Source organism: Myxocyprinus asiaticus, chromosome 3 (genome assembly GCF_019703515.2).
Source record: "Myxocyprinus asiaticus isolate MX2 ecotype Aquarium Trade chromosome 3, UBuf_Myxa_2, whole genome shotgun sequence".
NCBI lineage: Eukaryota > Metazoa > Chordata > Actinopteri > Cypriniformes > Catostomidae > Myxocyprinus > Myxocyprinus asiaticus.
Genome location: NC_059346.1, coordinates 66152501 through 66164251, shown reverse-complemented (window position 1 = coordinate 66164251; position 11751 = coordinate 66152501). Strand labels below are relative to the sequence as shown.

Here is an 11751-nt window from a genome sequence, read left to right as displayed (position 1 = left end):
AATCTAAGTGTCTAAAATTGTTTTTAGAGACAAATTAGAGACTTAGAATGTTACAAATGGCTATTTCTATTTAAATAAATGTTGTATTTTTAAAATTTTCTGTTTGTCCATCTAGAGACATTTTTCTAGGATAAACATCTGTTTTTGTGTCACTGATGTAATTCCTGTCAGTCCGCTCCATGTAAACAGTCCCTCTGGTATCATTGCACTTATCATGGAAGTTACTAGGATTACCAGCTTTACATATTCAAAACAATGAAGTTGAAACAATGGATATATCTTTATTTTACTTTGGTCCTGATGGTACACATTAAAATACCCATTGTTTTCAGTGTACTTGCATTATGCATTATTGTTTTACTGTAACTTCGATTGAAATAATTATGAAATTGAAATAATTTTCTGTGATAATCGACATTACTCCACAAATGCAGCTGAAAGAACTTAACTTGTACAGAACCCTGAACATTCATGCACTGTTATGAATCTGTGGATGAAGTGTTGAAAAGACAACAAATCAAAACCAGTGACATCTGTATTGGCCACATATTGAGATTAATGAAACATTAATATTTCATGGGCACGAGACAGCAGCTGTAATTCAACATTCAGTAAAAGAGTAAATGTCTTTTCACATTGTATTTAATATGAACGTAATTTTGTCCATCGTGTTTTCTTCAGCAAGGACTATTGGCTATTGTGAGTTTGTATTGAAGGATTCCTCATTTGCCTCTTAAAGTCTCTTCCTCATCTTTCCTTTTTTCTGTCTGCCGCGGCCAAATCCAGATTTCATCACTTCCTGCAGACGCTGTCTTCCTTTGGCACGGAGCTTCTTCATGCCGCCACTCTGTAAAAACTGCTGTTTGGCTTGACGTTTGCGTTGTTTGAGGATCTGTTGGCTGTTCTTGAGCTCAGACCGCACTCGTGATCCACTGCGCTGCTGTCTGGACTGTGACTGAGCCCCTCCTCTTCCTCTTCCACCTATAGAAACCACATTAGACCCACTGTGTCACTGTTTGATCAATCAATTCACAAGATAAGCAGTTAGAGACCTTCAGCAGGACGGGACGAGATTGCACCACTTTGTTTCTTACCGCCAAATTTCCTCCCTCTGGCTCCTCCAACAGTTTCTCCATCAGAGTCTGATGCTCCATCATCCACCTTGTACTTTTTCTTCCATTCTTCATAACTGAATCAGAGTCAAGAAATCTAACTGACAGCAGTGAATATTAACTAAAACCCTTCATATCAACATGAAACCAGCATACACCTTCCTGGTCTAATTGTGACTAATTCATCAGTGCACATTATTTAAAAGAAAACACATTTTTGCCTTTGCAGTCTTTCATCAGAATGAAATAATGTGCCCCACCTCTAAAAACAACTTTCCTTTCAGCTGTCGTCTTCAAGCCCCTTTTTAAACCGTCTATATAGAGACCACTTTTCACCATCAGATCAATTCCTGATCAGGTTTCCCACCCTTTTTGACCTTTCCAGTCATTTGGGATTGCTGGATATAGATTTCTAAACTCACTTTGATTTAGACCAATTCGTTAATGAATCATTAAGACCAATTTGTGTTCCGTTTTGACAAATTCATTCATTCGTGTTTGTTTGCAAATCAGAGGTAGCAAGTTTTAACAAGTATTTTAAAAGTAAAATACAGTTGCTGAGATAGGCAAACGAAAATTTCCACGACTTCCATGAGATTTGATGAGTTTCCATGACTTTTCCAGGCCTAAAAAAATAAATTACAATTTTAAATTCCCTTATTTTTCAAAGTTGGACCATGGCAACCCACCCTTTTGGAAACACATCACATTATGGAAGTGAATTGGGTTGCAAATGCCGTTTTATGTTGACTTTCAAGGTGCACTAAGGTAGCATTCTTGTGTTCCAACTGTTGGTCCATAGCCACATGCAGATGGACATTTTTGGGGGGTTAACTCCAAAAAGTGTCCTGTGTGAATGGTCCTCTCTGCAAGTTTTGGCAACTTTTGCAACATCTATTGGCATGGATGCAGCACCACACAATAGCAAAAGTTTTCTGTTACCAATGCCACTGAAGGATACAAGTTCTTCTTCTTTTTGCGGCTCACCACCTGTCCACTCTCAGTTTTGATTTTCTTGTTTTTTTCCTCTTTGCCCATGTCACGGACGAAGCGCTTCCGCTTGCGATCCCTGCAATGAACATGTGAGAGCTTTACAGGCATGCGTGATGTTCAGATGTATGGTTAATATACAGTACGCAATAAATGCTGTTGTGAAAGTTCTCCATTTTCACCATTTCATCATGTTCTTATGCTGGTTTAAAGTGTTGCTCTCATCTCCCATCAGATCTAGAACTGCAGAGGACGCCTGCTGCTCGAACGTGCTGCCGTCAGCACCGAGACTCAACCTGAACAAACCAACACATATTAAACATCAAACTTCTTTACATTTGTATTAACTCATCACATTGACCGTTAATGATTCCCATTTAAAAATAACAAGGAAAATGTTCGTACCCCCTTTCTGAATTGAAGTCTTTGGGTCTGTATGGGATGTAAAACTCTTCATCTTTTTCTGATCTTTGATTCTTTTTGCTCTTTTGTCTGTCTGTTTCATTGTCTTGCTTTCGTTTTTTTCTTCCAACCACTTGAGAGAACACATTCTGAAGACAATGAAATAAAAATAAAAAGAGGGAAATTAACTTCATTAGATATGTTATCTTAAAAGAAACTTAATATTTAGAAGAGTATAACAATATCCTAATGTTTGAGTACCAAAATATCTATTGCTTGATCCTCAGATCTCACCTGCAGGTCTTCCTCATCATCTTCTTCCTCGTCATGTTTTGGTTCTGTTCTGGTTACAGGGTAAGCAGTGGGCACCGTTATCAGATCTGCTCGTGTTTTCTGAAATTTGTCAACTAAATGACTGTGCCGTGAACGCTTCGCTCGCATCACCTCACTGGCATTTGTTTTATTGTTGGAGTTGATTTCAAATATAGTCTGAGGGAATAATCAGATCATAAACATCTTAATGAGATTAAGTGCATTAAATGAGCAGCATCAAATAGTTAACATGAAATGGTGATCACAACCCATTATATCCCAATAGTATATCATTTTTAAAAATGTAGGGCAGGACTTTTTATTTTTTCCATAAGGAATTGATTAGATGATGAAAAATACCTCTATATGATGTCAGCCAAAAAGGAAGTAGTTTGATAAAAGATTACGTTTAGGATAATGTGCGTGTATTAATAAAGTAAATAAAGGTCAGTTTTGATTTCATGTGGATTTCAGGAACGTACAGATTTTGCTTTGTAACCCTTGATGCCGTCAACAATCATCAGTCTGTCCAGCTCATTCCGCTCCAGTCCAGAACCTGAAACACACAAACAGCTTCTGTTCAGTACACACACACACACACACACACACACACACACACACACCAGCGCGTCAAGTACCTTTTCAACAGGAAGTGAGAACACACACACACTCACCCAGCAGAGGGTGAACGCTCATGGAGGAGAAGTCGGTGTTCTTCACGCGTTTGATGGACTCCGGCGAGGGGTTGGGTCGAGACTTCAGGTAATGCTTGTAAGCGTTCTCTGACACCCGTCTGAGGTTCTGAAGATCCAGTGAGCTCTCATGAGCCGTGAGGAGCTGTGACTCTTCATCGTCAAGAATGGTCTGAGGAACACGGCCAATCACGCCATCTGCATCTTCAAAAAGTAAATCAAGCCCTCTAAATTTAGGTCTTAGATTTTCAGCACCAATATAAACAGGTTGCAGTATTTACACTGCCAGTCTGAGCCGATTTGTACATGCTGGTAGAGTTTCAGCACATTTTTACCATGCATAGTGCACTGGACATGTTGAAAACACACCTTAATAAAGCAATATGACACAAGCAAGAGTCCGGGTTGGTCGATATATCAGCAAGGCTGTGATTCGTCCATACACAAGAATGTAGGTAATCACAACCGTGCTGATATACGGAAGAACAGCACGTTTGCATGTGTAATATTGCTTTAATACAGCACTTCAACGAACAAGTAAAGAAATAATGAAGGAAAAACCAAGGAGCATCCCAAAACCCTCGTGTGTAGAACTATGCCACAGATTCAGGATCTTATTTACAAACAGCCAAAGCTGCCATTGCTAAAGATGCACACTTTAAAACTAGTAAGGCCAGCTTGGGCTGTTTCTAAGGCCACATCTACAGTAATCAATCATTGAGCTTATATGCACACCAACAAGTGGATTTCAATAGATTTGAAATAATCACATTTTCTGCTTTTGATGTCAAACCATGGAGACATGCGCTCAACACGTGTGCACATTGGAAAAGCTGGTGAGAACGCTGGTAAAGGTGTTTAAATGGCACACAAAATCTGCATAATGGGCAAAAATCTACCCGTATCAACCGGATTATCCTTTCGCCGTTTATAACATTACACCAATAAAGGAACACGGTTTATTGCATTTACATGACCACGCGCGTTGTCGGCTTATTAAGCATAATCGGTGTAAGAACATGCATGTAAACGCGATCAATGTTTTCCAAAGTGTGTGGTAATGGAGAGCGTTTTCAGTGTGGGAAAACACCATTCTAGGGTGGACGAGAAGGGTAAACGTAACAAAATTGTTGCGTTTTTGCACTCTTGAAAATCAAGGTTAACATGACTGTTTCTGTGAATAAAGGTAACATTTTTAGTTTGTTTTATTTGTACTACAGACCTTTGTTTTGTTGGACAAGAAAAACTTGGGTTGTACCATGTGACCTAAATTGGGTTTTTGGCTATTGAAAATGGAGCCACATTGAGAGCCCCATATTTTTGGGATTTAACCATATAGGGCCTTAAAAATGAAGATACAAAAAGGAAAGTGTGTTCTGAACCAGAATCTAAAAGGATATGAATATATCTTTAATACTTCTGGAGTTATAGACACCCCAACCTTGGAAAAACAACACAAAAACCATTTTTACCATTTTTGGACTCATGTAATAGACATATGTATCTCTGCGTTTCAATGAAATAATGATGCTGACACCTTTCTATGGTTATTCTTTTGATCTGTAGTTTTGCTCCAAAATCAGAGGCGAAAATTGTCATTTTGACCCCCCCCTCTACAAAATAATGGATTACTCCATAAATGTTGATCCACGGCATTTAGTATGATGGCTTTCATCATCATATGTTTAATTTTCATCAGAAAACAAATGCCCAGAAATAAAACATTTAAGAAGACCTCTGGTTAGTAATGTTCCATTAAGTTCTCAACAATACTACACACTCGTTACACTGAACATGATGCACCAGTAGAATTATTTACAGTTGATTCACACTGAATTTACACACGCACGTACCTTGTGGGTGATCAGGTTGTGCGAGCTGAATGGGTCGACCCAAGAACAGGTGAAGGTCATAGACAAAAGGCACTTCATCGGGACACAAGAGACTGAACGCTGTACCGCCTCTGCCAGCACGCGCCACACGACCTGAAACACACACAAGAGTGACAGTGTCAATCAAACTCCTATGAAAATGAACTTTTATATAAGCAGAAACCATTCAATGTCGTGTGCATCACTCACCAACTCTGTGCAGAAAGAGTTTGGCTTTGGAGGGGAAGTTGTAGTTGATGACGTTGTCTAAGAGCGGAATGTCGATTCCACGTGCCGCCACATCTGTGACTAGCAGCACCATGGCCTTGCGGTGAACGAAGCGTCCGATGTTGATCTTGCGAGCAGTCTGGTCCAGAGAGCTGTAAATGTACGCGCAATCGATGCCCTCCACCGTCAACAGCTACAACACACACGATATCAGTGTGAAACACAGACAGATTCTCTCACAATATCATGACCGCTCCACATCTGAAGAGGTCTCGTTGACTTGCAGTGAATACTTCACTTTTGCAAGTTTTATTTACGCTTTCATAATTTTTTTTTTTTTTTTTTTTCTCAATTTCTCAAAACAGCAGACTGGACCAATCATAATTTACAATGACCAGTAACACTTCACATAGAGAATTTGGGGTCTCTATGTCATACTCTATAGCACCACCACAAGTTCAAAAATGGACTTTTCTTTTGTGTGAATCTTTTGAAACATTTGTCCTAGTGACACAATCATTTTTGTCTGATTACTCTCCTCCTGATGATTCAAATGGACCCCTTACATTAAAACTCCACCCATTAGAGTGGCCGCCATCTTGCATTATTACGTTTACAGTTTAAGCTTTTCATGTCCTTCAAACATTGTCCGATTTGTCCAAATGATGGCTCAAAATAATCTTCAGAACGATCCACACAGAACTGACCAGAAATCATTTTATTTTGTGCTACCGTTCAGAAATTATGCCAACGCGAAGTTAACGAGGTCGACGTGAAAATGGATGATGCTATATCTCGGCAATGCCTTGTCCTATAGAAACAAAATTTGGTATGCTTCATCAGGACCATGATCCAAGGTGACAGCGCCTCTCTATGGGTCAAGAAATGCTATTTTTGCCCATAACTTTTGAACCGTTTGTCCAAAAATTTGTGTTTGGTGTCTATGGATTCCTTGGGTCATGAGGATTCCAACATCAGCCATATAACCTCTCCGCCATTTTGAATTTTATGAAAAAGTAATGGTATTTTTTAAACGCTTTTGTCTGATTTGAATGAAAATTGGAAGGGGTCTTTGACATCATGACCCGACGTTACCTAAGCAGTTTGGAGACAGCGCCACATAGTGGTCAAAATGCTTAGTCAATTTAAACAAAACTTTAAATGTATCAGTGCTTCCTTATTCTAAGTCTTCTGAAATTGGCAGAGATACATTTCTAAATGTATTTATTATATTATATTATAAAAACCTGCTGCTCTCAGTTTGGAATGTCTCTTTGGTACTTTTGAGCTGTGTCAACTCAATGGCCCACTGGTTAACGCATTGGAATACAGGTCCAGGTTTTGAATTTGAGTCCAGGATTGAGCAGTTTTAAAATGTGTACTTCTATTGATCTCTGAGTCTTCATATTATGCTTATTACAATGCAGACTGTACTTTATTGCATAATTCCTGTTTCAATTTTATTTATTTTTTTAAACAAAGCTTTAACTATTTTCTCAGAAACAGAAACTCCCAACCTAGAATGTGTCACTGACGTCAGTAAGACTTGTCAATTGTGTGGCACAGTGGTTAAAGCTCTAAGAGGCTTCAGTTCTAAGAACTAGGTGAACCCTGGTTTGATACCTGCTTCGGCTTGTGTAAATGTTGTGACTCTGTTGTGCCGGAGCTCTTTGCATTGTGGTTAAGGAATGGTTTTAGGACTTGGCCCCGATCATTGCTGCTTACAGCTATATTTTTTTCTACATTTCCCTACTCAAAAGTTTAATAAAACTTTATCTTCAAAATAGTGTCTAATCGAATGAATTCATTAAAACTTTAAATGAAAATAGAATTATTTTTCCTAATTACAATTTTCAATATAACATTGCATTATTTATCATCAAATGGTGCTTTTATACAAAATCCTCGCAGCACAATGCGAAACAACATTGGAGTTATTTTTGTCAAATAAAATGCTGCACAATAGAACATCACAAATGTGAGATATTGCTTTAATACATTATTATTATTAATATTTAAAGTAAACATTACTATGCATTAGTAACATATTTTGGTATTTGTATTTAACACATTTAGCAACAGAGTCAAACTAAAATATTTTCCAGGACATTTAGGTATTTTCCTAATTTTCCATGACTGGTGAAACCCTGGGGTCACTGACAAATAAGGTTGTCCAAGGTGATAAAAAATTTGAAATCTTTTAAACATCTAGTTTAAAACACATGTCCATATTATAGAAACATAATATTTGTGTCCTTAATGGTTTCAAACACTGTGGCTTAATTTTACATTGCCAGCAAAATCATAGCAAATAAACTGTGAATATTCAATATAAGGTAGTTCTTCTTTCACAGTGTAGTTTGGTGTGCTCACCTCTTTAAGATACTCCACATGATGTTTGGTGGCCACAAACACGAGCGTCTGTTCCTGTGGCTTCACCACGTTCCTCAGCAGATGAAGCAGAAGAGCAGGTTTATCATCCAGACGCAGGTGAAAGAATGCAAGCTGGAAAGAAGAGAAGATCTCATGAATCACAGTTATAACATGAACACAAGTGTCTTCAACAGAACATCTATTCGACTCTACCTTCAACTGCTCACTGAGTTTAGTGTCCACGTCCAGACGAATGAGAACTGGATCAGTGAGACCTGTCGCAGAACACACAACAAATGGATGTTACTTCCTTTAATCCGTGATTGTATATGATATATATTTTCATCTGTGAGGAGAGTAAACTGACCAGCTCTGGCGAACTCTACGAGCAGTTTGGGCAGCGTGGCGGAGAACAGCAGTGTCTGTCGAGTGTCTGGAAGACGTCTGATGATTTCCTGAAGCTGATCTGCAAAGCCCATTTCAAACAATCTGTACAAACAGAAACATCAACAATGAATGAACAAAGTTCTGAATGATCAGTCATATTTAAGAATCTCTCTGTCATATCTTACCGATCTGCTTCATCAAACACCACGTACTCCACACCCTGCAGTTTGAGGTTCATCTCCATGACGACGTGCATCAGACGACCAGGAGTACCAATAATACTGCAGATATCAAAAGAACAACGACTTCACAAAATGATTCTGTTTCACACTCTGTTTCAGAACAACACTGGGTGAATGTGAACTTACATGTCTGGATTTTCATGAAGAGCAGCAAACTGATCATCCATACTGAAATAAATAAATAGTGTCAAGACTCATGCTGGAGGAAGATAAATAGGGCCAGGAGATGTGTCAAATACTCACAATGTATTTGCAATGATTTTGCTGGCAATATACGATTAAACAACATAGTGAATAGCAAAAATATTTAAAATCGCAATCGAAAAGTGTTCTTTTCCCTGTGCGGCTTTTTACATTTAATAAATTCAATATTTTCACTATTAGGTTATACAGACTGCATCAAATCTTGTTTACCTGTTCCACATCATTAATAACATTAAGAACATCAGTATCAATAGTGCTGCTGACATTACTAATTAAGTTAGTTATTCATCGTTCCCAATCCGTTGAAGGGATAGTTCATCCAAAAATGAAAATTCAGCCATTGTTTATTCACCCCTGTGTTGTTATAACCCTATATGACTTTCTTTTTCTTAACACAAAGGGAGAAATTGTGAAGAAATGTTGTGCTCAGTGATGTCATACAATGGCAGTTTATGGTGACCACCTCTTCAAGCTTCAAAAGAACACAAAAATATAATTCAGAAGTCTAATAAATTATTCCATGAGACTCATGATTGTAATGAAAGCATACGATAAGATTTGGTGAAAAACAAACTGAAATCTAATGTATTATTTAATTAAATGTTCACTGACCTTTGATCTCCAGTGCACGTTCATGATAGGGCACGAGAGCAACAGTTCACGCAGCCCCCTCGCGACATTGGGGCATTCAAGAGAAAACTCATTTTATTTATCTAAAAACAGGTCCTTCACAGCGAAATAGCAACAACAGAACACAACACAGCTGCACACAAAACAGAGAACAGAACTTACTAAACAAGTCTTAAGATTTGATGCATTTCTATGCCCAGCCTTTTTTTTTGGAACGGTGCCAGTTCACAGCAGACAGAGTTACCGGCGTGATGCCGAAAATATAAAACAAGCTGGTTAGCACAAAAACTCTGATTAACATAGAAAATACACCTTTTATCTTGTGTCGTTTGCTGTTGCTATCGTGCGCACAAGAGATCAATGGTCAGTGAACATTTTCACTAAATAATACATTATATTTCGGTTTCTTTCTCAGCAAATCTTATCGAATGCTTTCATAACAATCAAGAGTCTCATGGAATAATTTATTAGACTTCTGAATTATATTTTTGTGTTCTTTTGAAGCTTGAAGAGGTGGTCACCATAAACTGCCATTGTATGACATCACTGAGCACAACATTTCTTCACAATTTCTCCCTTTGTGTTAAGAAAAAGAAAGTCATACAGGGTTATAACAACACAGGGGTGAATAAACAATGGCTGAATTTTCATTCTTGGTTGAACTATCCCTTTGACAGCATTTCATAGAATTACTCCTAAACAAAATTACTAAATTTCTGGTTCCCAAAGTGAGTAATTTCCTCTCACTGTAGAGGGTTTCCACAAAGTGAAATATCAGTCTTGGGATTTAAAAATCGATATCAAGATCATTAAAATGAAAACTGCAATACATCGGAAAATCCATATTTTTACCCAGTCCTAGTTCAAACAAGCAATCTGTTTGCAAATCGGACATCCCTACTGCCCAATTCAATGAATTTATTCAAAACACTGATTCAATGATTCGTTTGCATTATCACTAGAATATTATACTAAGGTGTAGGTAACATATGCAAGTAACAGGTAAATATTGCTGGTTATATTACTATGTATTGTTGTATTGAAACATTCCTTGATCATGTTTTAACTTGATTTTTACTGTATTTCAACAACAAAAAAATCCCACTTTTAAGTCATTGAGCAAATACATAAATATTGAAATATACATTGAATATAGTCAGAATGCAGAAATTATCAAGATGTGATTTTTGCAGCTATATTTCCCAGCCCTAAATATAAACAAAGTCCAAGTTATGAAACGCACCTGTCTCCACCAAGAATGAGTGCCGTTTTAAGGCCAGTGAACTTCCCCAACTAGAAACACAAAAACATTTCATTTTTCTCCACACCCAAGAAACAGCAGGTGAAAGTAAACACAAAGCACAAGTGGTGAACTAGTGAAACCTCTTTGGTGAACTTCATAGTCTGCAGCGCGAGCTCTCTGGTTGGGGTAAGAATCAGAGCCCGGGCCCCCGTTTGAGCCTGCGGAGCCTTCAGCTTCTCAAACATGGGAATCAGGAAAGCAGCGGTCTTTCCACTTCCGGTCCGAGCCATTGCCACCACATCCTTCCCATCCAGAATCACTGGAACAGTCTGACATGAAGAAAATACAGACATTCAATTTTCACCCTAAATTCCAATTCATGACATTTTACAGCAAGAAGTTCCATTGACAACATTTGTGGCATAATGCTGATTATCACATAAAATGATTTAAGGGCAGTGTTCAGGAGGGTTTAAAAGAAGAAATGTGAAGCTTTGACTTCTGTTAACCCATGTGCACTATTCTATCTTTTTTGACCGAAACCAATTTTGTTTCTTTAATAAAAGGCCGCGTGACAAAAAAAGTGACACGTGTTGTTTGCAGTCAAATTTGACTGACCATAGGAAATTAATGGGCGAGACTGCGAGAGAGAAATTTGTCAAAATGTAAAAAGTGATTTTTTTTTAGCAGTGAATGAACTTCAGGTTGTGTTCCTGATGTATTTCACACTAGTATGTTATGTGTAATGTTTACGTCTTGTAAAGATGCCTTTAAAACTTGCATGTATCTTTCCATTGTAAGTGCATTACTGTAGCCTCGATGTGTGCTTTTAAAACACTGAGAAATGAAACCAACATTTTGCCACAAATGCTGCTGAATGTGTTGAAACAAAACATTTCATTCCTTTAATGGATCACAGTATACTTGCCTTTCTCTGGATTGGTGTAGGGACTTTATAACCCTTTTTCATAACACCTTTATACACGGGGTAACTGAGACCTGCACAAAGTCAAACAATATTTAATAACGGGCAATCAGGACCATTAATTGATAAGTGTTCGATAT

General features: G+C 37.9%; 1 protein-coding gene across 1 annotated transcript in view; it reads right to left on the bottom strand.

Moving 5' to 3' along the window:
• Positions 1-261: 261 nt before the first annotated feature.
• LOC127422681 (ATP-dependent RNA helicase DDX54-like) overlaps positions 262-11751 on the bottom strand; it is a 16273-nt gene continuing 4783 nt past the window's right edge. Inside the window, exons 3-20 of the mRNA XM_051666451.1 lie at positions 11615-11685; positions 10827-11015; positions 10687-10736; positions 8736-8777; positions 8553-8648; positions 8348-8469; positions 8194-8255; positions 7981-8112; positions 5590-5800; positions 5362-5493; positions 3491-3712; positions 3299-3372; positions 2799-2993; positions 2508-2653; positions 2285-2398; positions 2074-2181; positions 1095-1189; positions 262-981 (exon numbers count right to left, since the gene is read on the bottom strand). Coding sequence (XP_051522411.1) covers positions 734-981; positions 1095-1189; positions 2074-2181; positions 2285-2398; positions 2508-2653; positions 2799-2993; positions 3299-3372; positions 3491-3712; positions 5362-5493; positions 5590-5800; positions 7981-8112; positions 8194-8255; positions 8348-8469; positions 8553-8648; positions 8736-8777; positions 10687-10736; positions 10827-11015; positions 11615-11685 — 2309 coding nt within the window. The 3' untranslated portion in view covers positions 262-733. The remainder of the gene's footprint in view (positions 982-1094; positions 1190-2073; positions 2182-2284; positions 2399-2507; positions 2654-2798; positions 2994-3298; positions 3373-3490; positions 3713-5361; positions 5494-5589; positions 5801-7980; positions 8113-8193; positions 8256-8347; positions 8470-8552; positions 8649-8735; positions 8778-10686; positions 10737-10826; positions 11016-11614; positions 11686-11751) is intronic.